Below are 25,094 nucleotides of genomic sequence, written 5' to 3'. Positions count from 1 at the left end.
CAGAATTTATGGAACACACACTCAGCGGGCTCAACAATACATAATACACTCAGCTAATTTATTCTGTTTGCTACAAAACATGAGATCTACACTGTTATGGTAAGCACAGATTTTATTTAATTCAAGTACGGATTTCAACTGCAGAACCATCCATCTAAATGCTACTGTCTAATTGCTGATAAAGTGGAACAAAGGATTGAAGGAATCTTTCTAGCTACACTGAAAGAAGTAACACTCTCTGATACCTCTGGAGTAAGTTTATCCTGCAGCCTTCCATAAAGCTATCTCATTACCCTGGTAGCTGTGCTGCTGTTTTAGGCTACTCTCAGGTGACAGCATTTCCAAGTCCTCCTGTCAAACCCTCCTTTCTTCTTCCTTGCTTCCTATCAGCTCATTAGTTTCCCACTCCTGGAGCTTCTTGCTCTCCTAGTCATCGCTTTAGCCCTCAGCTCATGAGGAATGAATTAATTAAACACTCAGACTTCTAAAGATTCACCAGATGACTGGATCTGACTGGGAATCAGTTCACAAAGCTCACTGGCACACAGGAGCATGGAAGTATACTTACAGCACAGCTTTCGGAGTTGTCAGGTCGATGAGGAATGATAAAAGACGAAGCATCCAAGGAGCCTGAACAGTTCAGTGGTGTATAGGACTTGTCCTTGCAGCTGGTCAGAACCACAAAGTAATGTGTTGGGACAGGGATTTCTGTATTGTTTACATGCCTACAAAACAAACATTAATTAAGGAATTTATCTAGAAATCAATTATTAAAACCCTTGATGCCATTAAAACCATGATGCCATATAGAACTTAGCATAGATCTTTCACTACTATATGACCTTTATTTATTTTATGATTGAAATAAATAACCTGATGGGATAGAGAGTCTCACTATCTGTTTCATGAATGGCTAAACATTCATTAATTAGTCCTTTTCCTACAAGCAGTCTCACTGAAATCAACGGAATTGCTTATGGGGTCCACATTCTATTTTGCTGAAGGCAGAGATCTCTACATCTGGAAGAGGCAAGATAGAGCATTGTATTTGCCCCTTGTTACGTTAAGAATTTCGACCACATGAAACTGAATTGGAGAAGAGTAACAAGAAAAATAGCTTCTGGTTCCTTGCCAGCAAAAAATGACAAAATGATGACTTGTGGCTATGTGCTACAGAAACCTGCTTAGGATATCTGAATGAAAATGTCTTTGCCTCACTTTTCTGGCTATTCCGTGAAGAGGGTCATTTTTGTGTATAAACTTAAGAAGAGGGAAATACTTCTCAAATTTGCTGTACATCTTCCGTATCCAACAAAACACTGTCACTTAAATCATTATACTACTTCGTAAGACTGACTGTGCCGAATAAAACATGATTATTCCAAACTCTAGACTTCATGTGGTTGACTGGGTATTACAGCATTCTGCCTGGAAGGAAGTTCTAGTCTCTCCTCCCTTCCACCCTCGTACTTTGTGGCAGAGCTGATTTTCCCATTCTCAAACCATTTTTGACAGATGTGGTATTAAGTCTAGCCTTGAATAAAACATCTCCAGTGACAGATTAAGCTGTGCGTATTTCCCAGCACTTTTCTGCTACATACGTTCTTACTGTCACCAGGCATTTCCCCTATATTTGGAACAACTGAAGTTGTTTGTTCTTATTCTGTTTTTCCCTCCTTCTGTCCTCATTCACTAACAGAAATAATTGGTCTTCATCTTTTATATTTCTCTTTCTAAAATATTTTAATATGTCTTGTCTTATTCCTGTTTCTATACACAGATACATTTTTAAATGTATTTTGTTATGCTACCAAAGCTCACTAAGATGTACTTAGGACTTGTCACATCTTCAAGTGACCTGTTTAAGCCATAGCTACACAAAGGTACCACTCAGGAATGTTACATGTTACGTTCCCAGTTGCATGATTAAGTGAAGGCAAACACAGAAATCTGATCTTTCATAAACCACTTCAGTTTGAGACCACAGGGAGAAACAACTAACAGGTGAGTGAGCACAACATGAAAGTGAGAAAATTATGCTTAAACACATCTTCTGCATATTTAGATGTCCTATATTCTCCCAGTATTTCTGTTTCAGAGGCCCAAAAATCTAGGCATAAGCTTGGGAAGTCACTGGTCTGTATCTGTGCATGTGATAGACATGTAACTGCCAAGCATTTTTCTCTTTACTAGAACTTCAACAATACCGTATCTGTTTGCAAGAACATTTGCTGTTGTATGAGTAACAGTGAATGTACTATGAGGGAAAATTATAAAGGAAATACTCCTTTCTCCGTGATATTTGTTTCTTGTTCTTTTTGATAAGACGTTTATTTGTGTGGAAATACACTGGGAAATAATATGGAGTTTGACTTGTGGCTTTTTCATGTACTTACTGCTTAATTTCATCAAGAGTATCAAAATGGCCATCATAATTGTAATCAAATACTGGTCCACTGACAACATTTACTCCATTCCTTTCTCTAGCATATTCCTGAAGAAGCACATTATGGAAATAGTCCCATATGTCTGTCATTAAAAGAAAACATAAGTATATTTAACGTAAATTTGAAATTATTTTGCTACTAAAGAAAAGCAACATATTTCCTTTTCCACTATAGATAAATAATAAAAAGTTCTTAACTACTTGCAAAATCAAATCTTTGGTACACAAAATTTGGATTTCATCAGAAGAGATATACTCTCACTCACCATTGAAAGAAGCAAGGTAAATGTTATTATAGCTCTACAAGGTTCATTGCACTACTGGAGATAGTGCATTCAATCTGAAGCTAAAGCTACAATTCTAGAGCTGAGATGTCATTCATTTTTTACCTATCTGCTAGTACCCACAATTGTGCCAATTACTAGAAACTGAGATAGTGGCTTCGTAAGAGGAATATTTGCCATCTGAGAGTTAATTTGAACTTATGTCAAATATCACTAGGCAGTTTAGCTTTCTTCACAGATGTTATTTGAGAAAATCAGTTTGTAGGATATAAGCTAGTGTGACTATTCAAATATTTAGAGATATCATGGTAAAAAAAGCAGATGGGTTTTGGAGGTTGAGGGCGTCCCCTACTGATTTACCTCTTGCTTATGGTCTAGAGTAACTTCTGGTAAGTTTGAATCTTTTGCAGAGTTTTTCCTGGAAAATCGTATTTTTCTTAATTTCTCTGATTTACTTGGAAGATTAAAGCCACTTAGGTTTTCTGGATCTTTGTTTTTTATATGACATGAGTGAGCGAATTAATGAAAGCATTAAAAAGGTAGTTACACCATTGCTTTTCCTTGAGTTTTTTCCTTCCAGAATTCCTCTTTCTCTCATTTTTCCAGGAAAATGAGCCTAGGCCTAAGAGTAAGACAGGATGATATGCAGCTCTGGAAAATGTCTTATCAATAATTACAAATGAATGTGAGTTGGGGTGGATGGAAAGAGTTAATGTAGCTTACTGCACTTGTATAATAGAAACATCTGCCTGAGATAAATATTCCAAGGTTAATATTGTCTGGTTTGAGTTTCTGCTTTATGAAACAGGAATTATATCAGGGCATTGCTTCCAAACTTCATCTTGTCTTCTCTTGAGACCTTGCAAAAGGAAAGAAAAAGTGCCATTTTCATTTGCTTTGAGCATTTTCCCAGGGGCATGTTTTCATAGCTAGCTTTCCATGTTAGGAGAGCACATAGGAGAGGAAGAGAAAATTCAAAAGTGAACAGATACACCTAAGCAGAGGTCAGACAGGACTGTACACAGAAAAAACCCTTAACTTACATAAATGCATTTTACAATTTCACACATCTACTTTTAAAAAGTTTTAGGTATATTTGCACAAGATCTGGATATACTGCAGGCATTACATTAATGTTTTTCAGTCCTTATCATAGCTATATCAAATTCAGAATCATAATTACAGAAAATTTATCAAAACTTTGCAACATACCTCTGAAAGCTCTATACATGGGAACAATATTGCTGGTGAGTAAGGCATCATACTGTTCAATAGCAGGTGAACTGAAGTCTATATAAAATAACAATGTACGCATTAATGAAATACTATACAAAGACAAATTTGAATCATATATCACTATTAATAGCAGGTAGATGTAATTTAATTACATTTGATGTTAAATCAATTTACATTTAACATTTAAATTTCCTGCTAGCCTGCAGAAGAGAAAATGCAACATATGAAGCCACATATTATACAAAGACATTTATGTCTGCAGTATATTATGCTGGATGGAAAGCTTCCTTCATAATTATGGCAAATACTAATGAAGGATAAACAACATTTTTTCACATGTAACATTTTAGATAGGAATTTTACTGTATCTGCTGATACAGCAGGCTATAAAGGAACTATTAGACCATAACATCACACTGTTAATCACCTAATGTTTCCAGGCTATTCAGCTTACATGAGATGTGTTTTCTTTTGATTTCCTCTCCCTATGGAGTCCCTCAAACAGAAAGTACCTTCTGAAATACATCAAGTTGTGTGTCACCTTTGAGGTATGCTGAAAAAAGCTCTGTGCCAGGACTGTTTCCTAACTGTTTGTAAATTAAATTGATATTTGAGCATGAGTGTATGATACTACTACATAAGTATCTCTAAATTTGTTTGTACAATCTAGTCAATAAAGTAATTTTCAAATTTGACAACAGGAAATGAATATGCATACAGAGGAAGAGGGACAGTCCAGTCCTTTTCTCCAACCCTTTACATCTTTCCAACCAGTTTTCATCACATTCAAGATGTACAATTTTTTAAAGAAAAATGTAAGTCTTCTAAACTGAAAATATTTAGATACAAGTAGCAGTTGTCCTGCTTTTGGTCAGTGTGCAAACACTGGAAACCTTTTTCTGCCCAACATGCTGATCCGAAGAAGTTTGTTTTGGTGTTTGGGTATATGTTTAAACATAAACCCACATCCAGCTGATTAAGACTTTCTAAGTTCTAGCTATAAAAAGCACCGTGCTCACTGGGAGGATAGAGGAAACTGCGGATGAAGTTCAGCCCTTCTGGGTAATTGGAACAATTTTGGCTCCGAGCAACAGGGATTCTAACATCAGCCCGCAGACAGTCTGAAACAGTGGGAGGAAGAGCAGATGTGTTTTCCTGTGAAAAGAAGGGAAAAAAAGTATTACACCCACAGCTGTGGCTTTGTATGATTTTAACTTTCTAGAATGGACTTCATTGAATCTTCTCCTATTTTCATAGTGAATCAGGTCAATGCAAGTAATGGACAGTGATGTTTTCTGCCTAGTGTTTTTCCTCAACTTCTGTTTTTAGATGATTCAGGGAAATCCTTATGCAGCATGTAAAACTGTAGTATCAAAACAAGGTTATACCTTATGCAAAAATGAGTGACAAGTTTGGCTCATTCATCACTTGTATTTCTGGAAACACAAACTTGATGTCACATCCTCCCGGAAATGAGCTAGTATATAAAGATGACACTGTCACCTCATCTTAGCATCTGAGGATGTCCATAATAAGAGTCTGTGCTGCTAAAAGTTAAAGATACATGAATTCATAGTAACTTCACTACATTTTACTGGCTATCTTCACTAATTTCAGCTGCTCTGGTGGGACTTTTAAACCTTTTTAAAGCAAATCAGAAAAAAATCTTCCCACAATTAACTGGTTTTCATTAGGGCAATGCACTTTCATACTAAGCTATAAGAGCAGTTGTTCAAATATGGTGAAGTAAAAATAATCTTTGCTGAAACTGACATTTGCATCACTAGACTTTAAGCCTTCTTAGAGCTGGATTTATCATCCTTCACCCGGATTGTGAAAAATCAGTAGAAAGCATGTAGTAAAACTTTCTGAAATAGTAACACTCTGGCAGCATATATTTTATTAAAATAATTTCCCCGTATTTGTGCTGATAAAATAAGAAATCATGTAGACATCAATAACAGTTCTCTTCAGACAGAAAAAAAAATGGAAAAGTTATTTCTTCAGGGCAACTTGGAAAAAGAGTCAAATTATAGGGGGGATTAAGCACATGGATGTCCACTAGTTTACTGACCCTGAAAACTCAAACAATTTATTCCAGAGCCACGTACCCTTGAACTCTCAGAGGTTCATTCAGCTATAATTAGAATTTTCTGAAATAATGCAACAGAGAGCAAATAAACAGAACACACAGAAATATGCATTAGTACAACTGTCTTACAGAGTTGTACAAAGGTTTGTTAGTAGGAAAAAGATAATGATATTCACAGGAAACCTGATAAGCTTCTGGTTTGGGAAATCACACCCTGCTTTTCCTCAAGACAGGCAAGTTGGAGCACTGACTCAACAGCCTGTTCCTTTTATAGAACAGGCTTAATGGAACCAGTTTACTAGCAGTTCTACTCTTCTGTATCTTTTGTGTCCCTAACAGATGGCCACTCCCACTTTTTTAAACACTATTTTAAGATAGTTGAAACTTAAAAGATATCAAAGTCAATTTTTCAGACATAAGGGTCTTAGTCACATGATATCCACCAGTCCTTAACCAGGATTTCCGATGAATGAACCACATTTTCACACTGTTAGATTACACATTTAAGAATAGTACAGATATTGGATAACTTACAGGCTTATTCACGGTGTATGCAGTCCACAGTGGCATCCAGATGTCATAGCTGTATCCACTCACATACTGATGATGTGAAAGGATGCAGTAGAGATTTTGCTTTTGAAGAACTCTTGGTCTCCCATATGGCAAATGATTTGAGTTTGCTTTATTTACTAGAATTTAAACAATAATTATTGATTCATTCTTCTATAACAACTTGGATGGTACAACGGTTTAAGAGAGCAGAGAAAAATGTAAATTAAAACATTAATAAATACAAATAAAACCAACAGTAAGCATGGGCATGTGTTTCTTTAAGCTCTTAGCTTCTGAGTGGAATACAAAAAGTAGAAAATAGTCTTCATGTTATGTTTAACATATAGAAGTCAGTGTAATATATCAGATTTGCAAATTCTTGTTTCTTCACAATTTCATACCAATATAAATCTTGTGAACCTATCTTGCCAGTGGAGTGCAATTTACATCTTTTTTGACTAGGATAGGAAGCATTACAATGTTTCCTAAAATTTCCAGAAACACCATGAAAAAACACACAAGAATATCTATGGGATTTTTTGACCAGAGAAAGGCAAAATTATGGTTACAAGGTGTGGAACAACAGTTATGGCAAATAGCCTGGAACTTCTCAGGCTTTCTCCAAAGATCACTAAAACCTTTATTTTTTTTTTTCCCAGGATTTTAATGGGATTCAGATCTTGTTCCTATGCATAATTGTTGCTATAACAGTATCAATTAGCATTTTTAAAGTAATGCAAAGAAAAAGTTATGCTTCCTACTTCACTTTAAATTGTAAATAATATTGCAAAACCTCTCACTGAAACCAAAAACATAAAATCTAAACTAGGCATAAATTTAAAAATATTGCCATTCTTTTCATTTCTTGTTACTTACTGTCTTCTGTAGTGAGATTTAACCTCTTGTTTAGTACTGAAACATCCGATATCTGTAAAATATAAGACAATCATTCAGAATAAACCCATAGTCTAGGAAAAAAAAAAAAAAAGAAAAACAGAAAAAAAGAGAACACACTTGACAAAGATGATTAGAAGATCCCAGAAGCCCCTACTTACATTCACACATGTGCACCCCAGATCATCTGCGGGAGTCAGATAAGAAACTGGACATGAAGAAGGAGATGAGTCTTCATTTGCATGTGAAGGATTGTAAAATGGTGTTTTTAAGAGGTGATTCAAGCTTCCATGTGTTCCGTTGTTTGGTGCTGGTGTAATATGAAGCAAATCTGTTGAAACATTTGGAATTTGTAAATATACTTTAAAGCTATTTTAAGAGTAAAATAGCATTTTCAAAAGCTATATTTCCAATTCTATGCATTTCCTACACATTCACTCTAAATACAGAAGAAGTAGCTTATTCATTTATCTAAACTATTACGGTAACTACTACCATCAACTTGCAATTTTCTAGATGGGAAGGTTTGTTTCTATCTGTCACTACATAAAGAATTGATAATTATGTATTTGAGTTGATACTGTTGATACAGTTTTATACATGGCCATAACATTCATAAAATTAGATAATTTAATGCAGACTACAAATCTGATTGCAAACAGATCACATCATGAAGCATACTAGCCTATTGCAGTTTTGTGTGATGCCTTAATCCATATTTTCTAAGGCACATACTTCCTAACAGCTCGCTGCTGGTACTGCTTTGGTCTATCTCTCGGTAACTCTCTACAAGATTGTTATTCCAAAATTATTCCGCAGGCACCATTTCAACAGCAAGCCCATGTGGCAGTAGAGCTTATCTCTGAGTCTTCAGTGGACTCCTTCTGCAATCAGAAACAACCTTCAAAGCAGAAAAATTTCTGGCAGTTAATTTTTGGCACTGTGCAGAAGGCAACAGAGCATGGCTTTAGTGTTTTGTGTGAAAAACCTAGCTTCTGAATGAGTTAACTGAATTTTTAATTACTCTTCTTTTAGGTCTTAAAACACTGGTATTTGAAAACGCCCTTGTTTTATCATCTAAAGTACTGGACTGGTTCTACTCACCACACATAAGATTATAAACCTCGATGTTTTCAAAAGCATCCACTTCTGTTTGCTCTTTAAAGCTTGGGCCGTATGCTAAGAATATAGCCTAGATTGTAATAAAACAAAAGTTGATATCTAAAGGAATCCAAATTAAAAAACAATACAGTTGCATTTTATGGAAACAGGGACATTGGAAAAAAATGCAATCTTTTCAGAGTCACAAAAATTAAAATATTGGATTGTTCTGGTAAAGAAGGCAATTTTGCCCATTGTGTATAATTTGAAGAAAAATGCAAGACATAAACATTCATTTTTCAGGATACTTTAAACTATATCATTAATTGGGAGAGCCAGAGTTGTTCTTTAATATTTTGATGCATACTTACAAAAAATATTATTTGCTATGTTTCAAATTCACACCTTTTCATGTTTTCATTGCAACAGTCAGTAACAATGACATTTCAACAAATGCAGTTATGACACTCACAGATCCTATCTAAAGGCTAATATTGAGCTAGAAATATAAGCAATGGGGGCTTGGGTTTTCTTTTTCTTTTCTTTTCTTTTCTTTTCTTTTCTTTTCTTTTCTTTTCTTTTCTTTTCTTTTCTTTTCTTTTCTTTTCTTTTCTTTTCTTTTCTTTTCTTTCCTTTCCTTTCCTTTCCTTTCCTTTCCTTTCCTTTCCTTTCCTTTCCTTTCCTTTCCTTTCCTTTCCTTTCCTTTCTTTTTTCTCTTCTCTTCTCTTCTCTTCTCTTCTCTTCTCTTCTCTTCTCTTCTCTTCTCTTCTCTTCTCTTCTCTTCTCTTCTCTTCTCTTCTCTTCTCATCTTTCTTTCTCAAAAGTGTTTGGGTCACTTCAGAACCTATAGCCATGGCCAAGGAGCAGGAAACTGGGGAGACCCATTCCAATCTCAGCAGAGTCCTACGTCAGTGCCACTGATGGTACGATGTAGTGCTGGGCAGCCCTTGCCAGGGTCTGGAACTGTTGTAGAACACTGATACTCCTTACAGTCTCACTCTCATTTCTATTATACTACTTCATAAGCCTCCTGAGCTGCCTGCCATAAGATACAGGAAACATGACTAAACAGGACAATGATTTGTTCTGAAATAATATTCTTATGTTCCTATAGTAGAAAAGGATTTTTTTAAATTTGCTTTTAAAAGACAACATTAAGACATTTTGCTCCTTTTTAAAGCCAAAAAATTTCGTTAGTCATTGTGACATCAGCATAAGGTGATCTATGATTAACGTTTCCATGTTAACCAGAATTTACTTTTCCTTTCCATACAAACATTCAACACCATTCTGATCGGTATATTGACTTATGGTTTTAATATAAAGATCTGGAAGAATCTGATTCTTAGGTACAAACCATGGGACTAGTAGTGGCATGGCCGACCTCACATAAAAGTTCACTTCACAGAAAGTTTGTGAAAAACTAAAAGCTCAAGACCTCAAAATATTTTCACTATAACTGGAAGTAAAAATGAGACAAATCTGCAATACAAGCTATACTAACATACAGGTTACACAAATTACTTTTTTGCTCTGATGATATGATTAAGTCCTATAAGATAAGCAGAGACAATGAGATTGAGTTTATTTGGGCACACAGGCTTTCAGATGATCAACTGAACTCCCAGAGCCTAGGGAGATTTTTCAGTCATCGCTTCAGCAAAGGAACGAAAGAATGAAAGAATTCAGTGTCCCATAGCTAAACATAGAATCCTTGTTTTACTGTAGTCTATCTGGCTCTACGGAGTTAAGGTGAGCCCATACAAGTTCTGCTACAGGATCCCAAGGAAGCAGGCCTTGTAAAGATCAATGAAAGGCAATACAAATATATGGACCCAGTATATGTTCACTGTTTACATGTCTGGGTAATGTGGAAGAAAAAGCACACTGCAAAAACCTAATATATTCTACATTCTGGTGGTTCACCTGGCACATAATGGTTTTCTATATAAGGTGCAAGACTTGAATAGAAATCATCTTACCTCCATACTTTTAAATTCATTGTTATAGCCATGGTTACCCCTATCACAATTTGTGTAAGTTCCGTCCCTAAGGAAAAACCATCACATAGTGTAAATAAAAATGCCACAAATAGAACCAGTTGATAACAGTCATCCTGAATCACTGGACCCTAGATCATGTCTTAAGAACTGACTCCGACATAATATTGTAGTACTTTTTGCTCATCCAGTGTTCACTTCTATGAAGATCTCTTTCTCCTGTAACAGAGATTGCTATAGACAAAAATAAAGTATCCTAGGTCTCTACTGAGTGTATAGTGGATTCAAAATTAATTGAAAAAAATAGGTATTTTTGAACTGAGGCATTCACCTAGATACTAGTTTCAGAACAAGTCCAATTTACTTAGGAAGAATTCATCAGTTATATTCTGTGGTATCTGCATTTTAATAAAGAACTTATAATGGGAGAACACTGTTGTTAGCCTCTGTGGAACAATATAAATAAGACTGCAAGGGATTTTGTCTTACATTTTCACCATGGATTCTAAAGGATGAAGAAGAGATGTGGATGCGTGGGGGGTTTACAGAATTAATAACTTGTCAGAATAGTCTGAGTTATAATGACTAACACTTGTTTTAATTTACCCGTTGCTGAGAAACATGGAAAGATAAAGAGACAGTCATCCCATACTGATTCAATGCACAGCTGTCAAGCACATGTATCCTGTTTTCAGAGGTGCAATAACGTTTGAGTACAATTTAAAAGAGGATGGATATGAGACTTTTCAGTGCACATTTCTTTTTATATGTCCAGGACAATTATTTGGCTGCATCAAAACAAGCAATGAAGTTATATACTGATCAGGCATTTCCTACTGTTTCAAGGGTCTTGAAATTCCATGTTGGCTCATGCTTCTACTGCAACACTGTAGCTCAGTAAATACAGTATTTCTACTAACACCACAGCTTTTGTATCGAGTTTTCAAAGCCTCAGGACTAAGGCTTGTTTGAACTGCTCTTGACTTGCTCAGAGCTATATTTTTATTGTTTAGCTCTTACAGCAATTTTCTGTAATGACAAGGTGGTTATGTCTAATTTGTTATCTTATCAGCATATCTCTGCATGGCAAAGACGTAGTTTTTATATGAACAGCAGCAACCACCAGTTATTCTGTGTAGAATGGAGACCCCAAGGCCAGAAACAACTCACCGATGGACAATTAAAGAAACGCAGATCTGGAACTGAGCAAAGCCAGACTTAGAGGTAAGAAAGAGAAAAAAAAGAACAAATATCTAACACATGTAGAATGCGCCATATCTAGTGAACTGAAATGTCATGTTAACTTGCAGGCCAGTGAAGAATGAGCTAGCTGTAGTGTTAGCATACATATAGGAAGGACTCCATTCAGATCACAGAGTGAGGAAGAAGAAACATAGACATCATATTCCTCCTGATGAAGGACACATGATGCTGATTACCGGCCATATCCACACATGGACCAGAATGAAGTCATCGACCTTAGGAGGCAGAAGGGTGGTGGAGAGGTGACCGTAACACCAGGAAAGGGGCTGGATACTAAGAAGGCTTTGTATAACAGTTTTAACTGCATTATTTTAGAAACTTTTTCTATGTAGTAGTATTCACTTCTTTATTTTCATTTTTCTTCCTTTTTTTTTCTGTAAAAATTTGATCTGGAGTAATGATGATTCTTTTATTAGACTGTTAAGATTTGAATCATACTAATAATACATTCTAGGCTTTATATATAAGCCATTTTCCCTTTTTATACATAGTGAGACTTTAAATGTAGCAAACAGAAATGGAACAAGTCTAAAGCAAAACAGGAAATTAGGCAGCTGTGAGGGAAATTAAAAGGATGAGAATGGGGTGAAAAACATAATATAACACCCACAAAGATAACAGGCACAAAAATTACATTACCTCACAGCCAGCCACTGTTGATCCACCAAAAGATGAACTTTATCAATACGAATGTTGTTAGCATAGTGGAATCGTTTTGGCAAGTCAGGCGTCAGATAAGGCTTGAAGTGCTGAGGAGATCTTTTGCACTGTGCAAGAGGAAACAGCCCAGTCATGAGTTTTGCTCAGTGTCAAAAATAAACCCATCATTCAAAATTATCACAAACATCTTAGTGAAAAAAATGTAAGCACAAATCACATTATTGACAGATAGCTTCTCAGATAACCTGCAGATCTAATTTTTGCCCCAAGAAGCAATGAAAGGAAAAGCAGCTTTTTTTGGAATTGTTTGAAAATACACTATTATAATGTGTATAGCAAGTTCAGAAATACTGTGGTAAAAGTACTCCTAGGGATCAAAGACATTTAGCAGTCATGTTTAGTCTATATGTCCATACTAATGTAACTGGCATCTAGTATGTAACATTATAGTACACAAGAGAAGGTTCCCTGGCAGTTTATTTCTGCCATCTTCTATTATTTCACCATTCAATAAATAACTAAGGAAACCAAGTAGAAATAACGTGGCACAGTCTAGGCTTCCAGTTGCAAGACCGAACACATACTCTCATGCCATGTAAATGTTCAATGCTCAGCTGTTAGCTAAAGCCTTTAGCTTTTACATCCACATTTAATGTGTTAATATAACTGTTGTGTTAGCAGACATGCCATGAGTGAGTTTGGCATTGAGAGCCTAATGACAACCACATGACATGTGGCAGAGTTTTAACTACCTATGGCCATCAGGAGCCATTCCAGCTGGCTGCAAGCATGGCAATGTTTCAGAAATGTTGCTCCTGAGTACTTCTAAACTGCTGAGGGAAGAGCTGCTCAGAAGCTGGGTAAGCCAGAGAAGTGGATCTCTTTTACCACACAGGCTGTACAAACTATAGCATGCTTGGAGTCTGCTCTGACATCTTCACCTCCAAGTACTAGAGTCATATACTCTGCACAGGATGACATGTCCATGTGAAATGAGAGTTCCTGGATATTCATGAAAGAAGCATAGTGGAATCCATGAACGTGAAAAAGAAGGATTCAATGGGTTTTCGAGCCAAGGAGAGGAGGTCATTCTACAAAGGGTAGTCTGATTGAAGGGGAAAATACAGGAAATTAACATATAATATGACCCTATGTATATTAAATAGCAATTAATATACAACACACAACTCTCTTCTTTGCCCAAACCCCTAGTTCTAAGAACTTGTAAGGGACAAAGTACAGAAACTCTAAGTATTCATTAATAGAAAAGGAAAGAGGAATGTGGGAAACTGCAGCAGGTCTGTGGAATCCTTGACAAAAAATATGGGAGTAGAGATCAGCCTTGAGATATTAAGATTTACCCTTGAGAAAGATGGGAGTAAAGGAGTATCTGGAGAGAGGAGAGATGTACCCGTGAGAGAGAAGGGGATAGAAGAATAACATGGATTATAGAAAAATTAACCAATGAGATGTTAGTGCTGTAACTTGTAACCAATAGTGAAAAGACACACGAACTGGTAGAATTGTATAAAAATGCACTTGTAGCAATAAATGGCATCTATTACTTTCATCTTGAAAGAACTTGGACCATGTCATTTGTCCGTCTCAACCACGACAGAGGAAGTGTCCTGATACCACGCTATTACTGTAAGGTCTGTAACTATTTGCAGCTGCAGCTGGGGTTGAGAACTTGCGAATTGTGCTATTCCTCTCATACTAATGTTCTTTGATATGACAGGCTCCACATCATACGATGAAGTAGGGGATGTAGCACTGAAAAAACTCCTTCTGCTACTCTTAACCACACCTACTTTGGATGCTGGAGAATCAAGGGCATGTTCTTAGGTATTCAGAATCAAGAAAAATCAGGAATGTTCACTGCCCTTTAGACTTCAGTGGCAGGCAAAAGCGACATGTCATATTGCGCAATTGAGTTGTTCAACAGGTTAAAGGAAGACCTCTAGTGGTGATTTATGAGAAATATACCTAGCTGAGACAGCCCAGCACATTGCTAAACTGGGAGCATTTATTCTAAAAGTATCAGAATACCTGTCTATTGCTTGGCCTAGGACTCATCACAGAATACAAAAAAAACTGGCAGTGAAGGAAAGAATGGAAGATTATGACAATTCATAAAAAGCAAGCAGTTTAAATGTTTAACTCACTGTAAATTATAAATGCATAGAAATACAAGTAGACAACTCTCCTATAAGCATTTTAGCTTGTCCACTACATTCATCCGACATGTATTAAAGCATATCTCAAACTACAGAAAGGAAAAAAAAAAAAAAAGCTTGATCTTCCTAGCTTTGCATTCTGTTCTGCACTCCTTTGTTTGTATCCGCTTTAGAACTCAATTGCCAGGAGTGTACCCACAAGGATTAATGGTCTACGTGGAAGACACAGACAAGCTTGGACCTGCCCTGAAGTGCTACATCCACCCAGTATGGCAGACACCTCAGCAGAACTATCAGGATGGGGCCCAGAGGTAGTGCAGCATACCTAACAGCACTGCAAGCACCTAAGTAATACATCATAAAAGATCCTAAAAGAGTCACACTGCCTCATGTCAAAGACCCATCTTGCCTAGTACTCTGTTTTCAATCAGATCTCCAAAATGTTCAGAATCAGATACTTAGAGAAAGTGTGGAAAAACAAGTCAAGTATTGAATGAAACTTCTTTCTTGTACCTGCTCAGTTTACTCTAGGCCTCAGGGATTTCTTAAGTTAGAGCTTGCTTGCGGATCACGTTTAATAGTCCTTACAGACCTGTCCTCCATTAGTTTGTCTAAAATGCTCCCTTTCCATTTATATTTCCAGCCTCCGCAGCACACAGTGTCAATATGGTCTACAATACCATTATCTGTTGCATGGAAAAGTTGTGTTAACCTAGCCTGGGTGCAGTATTTGTGGTCCAGACCTAACAGGTGCCTACTACCAAAAGCATCTCTGTGCTGTATGACATTATATAGTGAAGGTATACCCTATTTTCTCCTCATGAAGTCAGCCACTTCTCATTCAAAGTGAAGTTCAGAAAATTATTTTGCTCTGAACAGAGATCACTCATGGCAAACCTTTACGTATCATCTTTCAACAACTGACAGGACTGCCTCCCATGGTACACCAGAGTCAGCACACTATTTAAACTGGCACTGTAGTCTCAGTCTTTCATGAGCTGTGCTTTTTGATCAGACTCTTATATAAGAGGAACTATGAGGAAAAACTATGAAAATATTTACTCACTGTGAGGTTTTTAACAATTCCTTCTGAGTCAACTGTTAAAAAAAGAAAATATGAATTAACATACATTCAAACAGTTGAAGGTCCAAAGCCTCATGAGAAAAATTTCAACATGTTTTTTGTCTATAAAATTGAATTCCTTCAATAGCCTGGGAAGATTATGGTAACCATAACCTTCCATAGGTAGGAATTTTATGTTTCCAAAGCTACTTTGAGTACATCAAGACAGACTGTAGAAAACTGCTGTAGGGATGACTGCCTACACCTAAAGCTGACATCTCATCAAAACCAAATTTTCTTCTCCCACCTAACCTCTGTTTGAGGTATAACCTTTTTTACATTACAGTGGACCTGGAGCACATGTCTTGTATTCCACTTCCAGCAGCAGTCACAGAGAAAAATCCAGTCTGTCTTGGTACTTCACTTTCTTCAAAGAGTGACATTAACCTTTTGTTATTAGCTTTCTAAAAATAAATCTGAGCACTTTACAGAAGGAAAATTCCTTCAGAAAAAGTAAGACCATTAGAGGAAATGAGACAACAACTATATTGAGATTAAGACACGTACAAGACATCACTCTCTTCTCCTCTGCTTATTATTCTCCTCCTATCTGACTTAGACTGTGTTCTACTTGAACCAAGGAAAGTCTGCTTTATGTTGTGCCTACAAATATCAATCTGTAAATCTACAAATATAAATCTGCTCCATATTGTGCCTACAAATATAAGTACAAATAAAAAAGATAAATAAAAAATACAATGGGATCCCAGCTCTTATTTGAGATCTGCAGAATTATGACTTTCGGAATACTTTATTAATTCTATAAATTCACTTGCATGGTTTTACCTCTCTCAATTTGTTTCCTCGATATGGAAAGCTTTAGGTTTTTTCTTTTCTTGTTTGTTGATTTTCTCTCTGGTACCACAGTATCTATTCCAAGTCAGAGTCAGCTAGCATGGTTTCAATTTTGTGTTCTTTTGTGATACTAGCTAAAGGACTCAACTGAGGCTTAAATTCCACTGTAATAAGATTCAGATTCCATAACTTTGTAGACACAGCTAGAAATAAATAGTCACTGCTTCAAAAAGGCTGACTCTGCCAATGTTGCACAAGAACTCGGTGAAGAGCAATCGTTTACGAAACACCTGAACTTCCACTTCAAAACAATAAAACTATCTTTACTTGATCTTTCCACATGCCAAGAAAATGCAAATCATAGTCTGCAACAAGCTTTTCCAACCTTCAATTTCATCTAAAGGCATTGCTCTTGCAAAAAACAAAACCAAAACACAACAAACTTCCATGGATGTTTAAGCCAGGTTAAGTGAAACAGAAGGCCGGTTACTCTGCTGATTATTACTGATTATCCATTTTTCCTATTGATTTATTTATTTATTTCCTGCTATATTGACTGTGAAATCCTAGGATTAGTCCACACTTACAGGTAAAATAGTTATCTGGAACATTCCTTGCTCGAATGCGAGCTGCAGGCCCAGCATACATATAGAAATCAATCTGTTTGAAGTAATTAGTCATATATTCTAATTGTTTGCAGTAGGTCATGTCCATCCCTAAAGAACAATATAGAAAAAGTTATTTTTTATGTACAATGTATAGCAAAGAATATAAAGTGAACTTTAAAATAGATTGAAACTATTAAGCACACATATTACTTGGAGGAAGAAAATAATGACTCAGTAAAATTTACATTGAAAAAGAACTATATACATTACCATGATCAGCTAAAACAATGAGGTTTACACATTTGTGCAGGTTTCTTTGTTTAAGTCCTTCCATTAGCATCCCCAGTGCTTGATCTGCAAGCTGTAAGGCTTTGATTACCTGTGAGATAAAACAGCTTCATTAGAATTTTTCTTTCTGATTTCAAGTTCTCACTTAAATGTAATCATCGAAGTCTGAAAAGTTAACTTTTCTGTCAGTTTTCAGGTTCTTAATATTGCAGCTTCTTTTATTTTTCCATCACTACTAGAGTATAGATGTTCAGAATTCTGCTACTGTACTGCAGAATATGTGACTTTAAAAAAGACTCCCTTTTTTTCTACTACCTCAGAAAAATTGAACCTTAAAATATGTTTATTGAAAGAAAAAAATAACACATTCAGATCAAATTTGTTTTTTACTCTAAAATGTATATAAAATATCAGATTTATAACATTAAATACAATTTTTGTTGTAGTATGAACATAGCATTGTATCAACAATAAGCAGCATTTCAAAAATATTTACACACATGTATTATCTATAGGACCAGCGTAGCACCCAAGAAGGCACCGTGTCCTCTCATCTGTACAGTCACTTTAAGCTTCCTACAGAAAGCCATCGACCACCACTGAAGTAATATGGCAGAAATACAGCACAACCCACCCTGCAGCCATTCCCAGAGGATGGTTCTTCCCCACTTGGTGCTGCTAACTTACAGTCTTCCTGTAAGTCCTACAGTATGGACGACATCTGACTGTGACGGCCCCACATCTGACCACTTGCACCCTTCTTGTTCCCCTAACTCTGCCACACTCTCTTGAATGTCTTGTGTACACAGGCAACATACACAAATATAATTACACATGCACAATTACACATATGGTAATGGGGTCTCAAGCCCTTTATGTACAAAGAGAAATGGAGTTTCCAGTTAGGCAGCCTAAAACTATCCTACATAGAGTTTTTCTGTCCCTGTCCACTACAGCAAGGCCTTTTGCTGAAGACCATTTTCAAATATATTAAACAAGACCATTCTAGGATAAGTGTTAAGTCCTAAGCTCCTTAAAGACTGAACTTTTTGCCTGCATGCAAAATTTTGGGTTACAAATTAACAACCATTATATTACAGTGTTAAGAATAAATAAAAGACAGTTCTGAGAATTTTCCAGGCCATATTCTTCCAAATATCACTTGGCAATAAAATTAAAGCTTCGTCTAAATACAACCATTAAAATTACTTCTAACAGCATGAGCTGAAATGATTTTCTGCCAGACTTCTTGGTTTACAGCTCTTTCAATTCACACAGTGTTGGAATCATAACAGTGGGCTCAACCACATGCCAGAGTTCTTAATAAAAAATCGTAAAACAGTCACAATAATTGTTGAGCTACTGTCCTTTCCAAGTTTGTAAGTTGGTCAAGTTCCTAGTACAGCACCATTTCTAGTGTGATTTAGTCTAAGAAAAACACAAAAACTACTTACACCACCACTAACTGGTCCAAATGAATGTCCAGAAGAATCTGGTTCTTCAATGTATAAAGTGTAGAAATCAGGTCTTGAGTTAGAAATAAATAAGAATGGAATATTACAAAAATTTGGAAAAAGCATTTCAAAAGAACATTTATTTTCATTAAAAAAAAAGCACACAAAAAACCTCACAAACAAACAAACAAACAAAAACGAACAAACCTTAAAACAGAATTAGAAATAACTTACTTAAACCTTAATAAAAGTACATACATCAAATGAAATAACTCAGCTTCCTCTGAGGTTTTTAATTAATCAACATGGACTCTTTGAAGTTACAATTTCAGAAACAGGATCCAACACCTTTAGTTGGTACCCAGAAATCCATCTGAAAAACTTCAAGATATCAGACAGCAGAGCGAGCTGTTCCTTTTTGAGATATAAGTGGAACTACCATCTAAAGGTTCTCTTCCTGATTAAGCAGTGAGGCTCTAGAGAGCATCTCCTAACTGCAAATATATTAGAAACTTGTTAACAAATTATCATATCAAAAGGTTTTGCTTGCTTATATGTCACAAAGTTGAGCACCACAGTCAGTACTGACACCTACTTTCCATTTTGTATTACTGCCTGCAGTTACTTTCAGTATTTAACTTTTCTTGTGCAATAACTTTCACATAAAATTGTTCCTCCATACAGTTAGACTAGAAACTGAATGTTCCATGTTTCCTCTAGGTCATGCACCATGGAAAAAGACACAGCAATAGAAGAAAACTTATACAACAGTACATCCCATTTATATATGTGTGTACTTTTAAATCTTTTGTATCTATTACCTTACCCCGACAATTATCTATACTTCCAGAATAGGCTTAAGTTCAACAAATTATCATTTGAGATGGGGAGAAGGATTCCAGGTTTCACAAACACCAATAGAAATTTCAACTGCTAAGCATTAAAACCTTTCTAAGCTACATTCTCACGAACCAGCTAGATATTACTGTTACCTCTCAGATTTTGTATTATCAAGCCATTTCAATACTTTTGAAATCCTCTGTTCATAGGGCATTGAGCTGAAAAAAAAAAACATAAGATGTTAACAAGGCTTTTCTGATAAGCCCTTCTAATTCTAAGATACAGAGAAAGTGTCTAACCTCTAATCACATAGTAAAGTCACAGATTTAGATATCAAGAATAATTTGTCTTAACAAGGTCCTAGTTATCAGTTTTGTTATTCTCATTTTTGATTGAATGTAACTCACTTTTAACAGTAAATTAGACAGATCCTGATTTTTCAAACAGAAACACAAGATGTTGGTGGACTACTCATATATTTATAATTAAATACATGCAAAGCAGAGATTTCACATTCAGAACATAAACCAGAAGTACAAGTCAGAATAACTTTTATTCTTTCCATCATAAATAAACCTCAAACTTTCATATTTTAAAAGCAAGTAATGTCCCCAGCAAAATCTTTGTAAGGTCATGCTTTCTCTCCTATGAAGGAATTCACCCATTAACAGCTTTGCTTTCCCCAACATTATGCACAAGCTTTATGTTAGTTACCTACAGTACTCAGGTGTCTTCTGAGTACCAATCCTACACATCACTGCAAAACCTTTGTTATCTATAGAGACTTGCAGTTATATACTTGCTTTAGATTATCTTTGTAAATATGAAGAATCATGGGAGACACTGAAATTACAGAAATTTAGAAATAATTTACTGATATCAATGGCTTCCATAAGAAAGAAAAAAGAAAAAAAGAAAAAAACACTATTAAGATAATTGCTATATTTTCACATGTATAACATGTGAATTAACTAGACAAAACGTACAGAACTGTGATTCAGCAGCACCGTGCACATTATCATACAAGCAAGACAAGAAGGAATTAATCCAGAGCACCTCTTCCTTCAGCAGCTTCCCTATCCAGAATCCTCTCTTCACTTACTTTCTGCCTTCTATAGCCTCTTCCCAAGGCTTCCAAGTTTGTGTTCCTTATGTTAGGTTATAAGTAATCTGAAAGGTTATTATACAAGTACCTTTAAAGGGCTATATAGTGTATGGAGATTTTATGGGTGGAAATATAGTAATCTTTGGTATAGTGTAGCAGTGACTAATAACCAGCTACAGGACGCTTTCCTGGTGGGAGGTCAGTGGTTTGCAGTTGGCCGAAACTTTCAAAACTGTCTAGAAGAGGAGAATATACAGTACCCTTTGACTTTCTCATTGTGAATACCCTAAATGGTTTTGAAAATTTCAACTAGTACTGGTAGCTGCATGGCAAAACCAGGAGAATGTGACATGGCGCTTATCTCTCAGACTGTTGTTTAAAAATCTTGTAGTTTAAAAATCATTTCATTCAAGTTTCATACGGCAATTTGGATTTCTGGAGTAATTTACAGGAATTTACTACGAGCCCTAGAAAAACTTACCCATTGTATAATTCATACAAGGTGGGGTATGTTCCATTAATTGGAACATCAGAGCCTGGCCAAAACAAGGTGCCTGCTTTCAAATTTTGGTACATTGCTGTCAGCCAGACCTATGGGTAAAGATACAAACAAATGATTTCATGGCATTTACACCACTAGAGCACCTCAGATCACCCAAGTAAAGATATATAATTGGATTAGAAATATGGGCTGCAAGCATGCATTTCTCTTTATTCTTTCACACATCACACAGTTGCCAGAATGTTGTCATTTCTTGGGTATTCACATAGAAAAATATCATACAGGTATTTCCGTAATTGGTAACAGGTAGTGACCTTTTTTCCTGTGTTAAACACCAGTGGAATGGATCATGAAGATGCAAGAATGGTTCAAAGCTGCATCAAGGATGTTCAGATTTGACATCAGGAGTCTTTTCTTTACCGAGAGGGTGGTTGAACACTGGAAGCCTGTCAGTGTTCAGAAGACATTTGGACAATATCCCTAATAGTAGATCCCTTCCAACTGAAATAGTCTATTCTATTCTGTAAATAAATATATAAATATATATTAAGTCGACATGCTAATACTATGTGGGTTTTTTTATATTTTTGTACTGTTATTACAGCTCGTATTTCTAGTAACTTAATAATATTAATCATAACCATTAGGTACACCATGGGGTGTTTTATGAAATGTGCCATGACTTATACATAAGTGTTCATTTTGCTGGACATTAAGCTCTTTGCTATTCTCTTTCTTATTTTTATATACCTGGGACTTCATAAGTGTATTTGTAAATGGATACAATTTGGAAGTAAATTTTTAGATTTCATTTTGTAGCTAGTTGTCGAAAAACAAACAAATCTGACCATAAAAGTGTATCAAAATTTTACTGTGGCTTCCAGTGGCAAGAGATCTATTCCAATCCCAGGCAAATTATTTAAGTCTTTTTTACTAACTGTCACATTAAGTGAAATTTTTAATTCTCAGAATTAACATTTTAGGAGTTCTTCTACTTTTATAGTAAGTGAACTGTTTTGTAGACAGTCTGTAACACAAAGCCTACAGGATATTTAGCTTGTACTGCAAATATATGACACAGATTTGCATTTTATTATCTTGTTTTGTCTTATAATTTAGCCCATGAACCACTTTAGACATAAAAGAATACCACAATGAGAAAGAAACCTACTGGCTGTCCCTTCCACCATGAAGGATTGGACATTTCTGTCCCTGACAGTGAGAAATGCTTGTTCAAGTTTACATCATACATGGAGTTATCAATAATACCATGAGATTCTGGATACAATCCCTGCAAAATGAAAAGAAACAAAAAAGACACTGAATCTTGAAATCAAATGGAGACTAAACTATGATGCAATGCACACTGTTGTTGTGTTGCAATTATTTATGGGGCTGTTTTATCACAGGAACAGAACACACTCTCCTAACCCACACAGATCATCAGATTTCTGCTGATGAATTCAGTGTGCCTGTCATGTTCCCTTGAGTTTCCCTGTTTCCTCCCCAGCTCAATTAAAACCTGATATGCTATAGATTAAGTACTATATATGTCATGCAGCTGTATCTCAGCTGCTAAAACCCATCCTAACACTCGCCCTTCTCAAAGGGCTTTGTCCTCATCCATATTCAGCCATATCCAACTAGCCTGACAAATATCAGAAGTAACTGATTCACAGGCCAGAATCAGATAGCATACACATATGGCCACACAGATCATGCCCACAGGTCTTATCTCAGCATCTCTCTCTTTTTCCTCCTATAGCTTCAGTTTCCCATGTCCCACAAAAAGATTGACACCACAATATCTTTTCTATGTCAGCCAGATAATGAAAAGGAAAAATAGCAAATTATCACTTACTGTGACAATAGTATAGTGGTTTGGAAAGGTTTTTGTAGGATAAACAGCTCGCATGTATTTTGAATGTGTGCCACATGTTTCTGCAACAGATCATGGAATGAATATAATTTTTCTTTTAATTGACAGTCTTAAAAAACAAATCAAAACAACAAAAAAAATAAAAAGTCAGTTGCTCTGGTATTAGAGGGGAAATGTGACTCCAAATTAAGACGCATACATTGTGGTATCTCCTTGTAAGTTGGGCCTACCATCCCGTTGCAGTCAATAGACTCTGGACACTCGATTCAGCTGTCTAAAACCTATACACCTCAGGCCATTTGGGATGTGTTTATTGAACCTGCCTGGCCTTCAGATGCTGCTCCTACATCCTGTCTGCCAACCCAAATGAGTGTCTCACATACTTCTGAGACCCAAAATGGCACCAGAAGTATATGTTTATGCAATGAGACTGAAGTCTCAGGTCAGCAGAGATATCTTGCAGGGCTGTCTGGTGACCACATGCATGGGAAGGACTCAGTTGCTCAAACCCTGTAGTCTGGTGGCATTTGAGATACACTCAGATATCCAAGACATCTGCATGAAAGAAGGCAGTTTTGATGGAATATCACTGGGAGACCTGATGTTTCTGACACAGCTGCTGAAGGCCACCTAGGATAGGCTACCACACTCTGAAGTATACTAGAAATCCAGGTTAAGGCAAAAATTTGTCCTGTGGCACCCTCTGTTGGTTGAGCTGACCTGCTTCTAGGCTTTTGCACTGGGCTGTATAGACTGTACTAAGCACAAATAATGTACTGACTACAATAAGCATGCAGACATCTCACATGCAGACACCTCCAAGAACACATATCTAAATGTAGGTGTCCTGCTCTGTAGGGAATCCCACCCCAGGTGACCTACCTTTATCTCCATCACTTTTCAGCAATCCAAGGCACTTACCACACCTGAACATCTCTAATCCACTGTAGTATCCAACTTACTTACACACAGAACAAAGAAGCCTTACTGCCATTTTTTAATCTAACTCAGGTAGAGAAACAGTTCTTTATTAAGCTGTAGGTCAGATGATTATTTGATTCACACTCAAACACACTTTATTATTTGATGTACAGTGTTTCAGTCAAAGAACAGAAACTGATTTTAACTAAACAACTTCAACTAAACAATGAAGGCCTGAAATTATTTTACCAAACTGTTCTGGTGCAGTACAGAAAAAAAAAAAAAAAGGCTTAAAGATTGTTTAAAGAAGGTCTGAAAAATTGACAAACACATGAGAGACTCGGCATATTTTTCAATTGATATCTCTTGAATGGCAAAGGAACTACATTCATAGTGCATATATTCTATAAAAACTAGCTTGATCAGCTCTACTGAAAGTCCTTGATTAATGGAGTTGATAGAGAAGAAATATTTTATGCTACAAATGAGCACTGACTTCTGGTTGCATGATTTTTTCACTGATTCAAGTTCCTTCCAATGTCAGAGTGGCATCAAAGCATAAAATATTTGCAGAAGAAGTCAGGTTTGCACACTGCTTCAAGTTCAGACCTCTGCATACCCTCATTATTCACAAATAAGATTTTAAAGTATTCAGTAAAATGTAGTACTTTGTAGCATTCATGTGAAGTTTTCAAACGACCACAATAGAAACAGAATATGATAAATTCAGAACAGATATGAACACTGTCAATTACTGCTGAGAAGAAATGAATAAACATACAGACATTTTGTCCAGGTACAAAGTGTATCAAGAGCTGAGCTCTGAAACAATAAGGAAATTTTAACTAAGTGTGCACTAATGGGTCTCTCTTTT

At 36.1% G+C, this 25,094-nt stretch overlaps 1 protein-coding gene across 1 annotated transcript in view; it reads right to left on the bottom strand.

Annotated features, from left to right (window-relative positions):
- The window catches only part of ENPP3 (ectonucleotide pyrophosphatase/phosphodiesterase 3), a gene marked incomplete at both ends in the record, with an annotated part of 38,527 nt that overhangs the window by 1,134 nt on the left and 12,299 nt on the right, over positions 1–25,094 (bottom strand). The window contains 18 exons of the mRNA XM_080341425.1: positions 569–725; positions 2,397–2,529; positions 3,943–4,020; positions 4,986–5,121; positions 6,593–6,747; positions 7,487–7,538; positions 7,666–7,835; positions 8,609–8,696; positions 10,588–10,654; positions 12,508–12,635; positions 15,772–15,803; positions 17,211–17,339; positions 17,502–17,610; positions 18,974–19,046; positions 19,966–20,031; positions 21,400–21,509; positions 22,592–22,711; positions 23,282–23,361. Of these exons, the coding sequence (XP_080197551.1) occupies positions 569–725; positions 2,397–2,529; positions 3,943–4,020; positions 4,986–5,121; positions 6,593–6,747; positions 7,487–7,538; positions 7,666–7,835; positions 8,609–8,696; positions 10,588–10,654; positions 12,508–12,635; positions 15,772–15,803; positions 17,211–17,339; positions 17,502–17,610; positions 18,974–19,046; positions 19,966–20,031; positions 21,400–21,509; positions 22,592–22,711; positions 23,282–23,361 (1,883 nt within the window). The remainder of the gene's footprint in view (positions 1–568; positions 726–2,396; positions 2,530–3,942; positions 4,021–4,985; positions 5,122–6,592; positions 6,748–7,486; positions 7,539–7,665; positions 7,836–8,608; positions 8,697–10,587; positions 10,655–12,507; positions 12,636–15,771; positions 15,804–17,210; positions 17,340–17,501; positions 17,611–18,973; positions 19,047–19,965; positions 20,032–21,399; positions 21,510–22,591; positions 22,712–23,281; positions 23,362–25,094) is intronic.

The sequence above is a fragment of the Nesoenas mayeri genome, assembly GCF_963082525.1.
Source record: "Nesoenas mayeri genome assembly, chromosome: 3".
NCBI classification, from domain to species: domain Eukaryota; kingdom Metazoa; phylum Chordata; class Aves; order Columbiformes; family Columbidae; genus Nesoenas; species Nesoenas mayeri.
The sequence above is the reverse complement of the archived record's forward strand: the minus strand, read 5'-3'. Positions and strand labels throughout refer to the sequence as shown.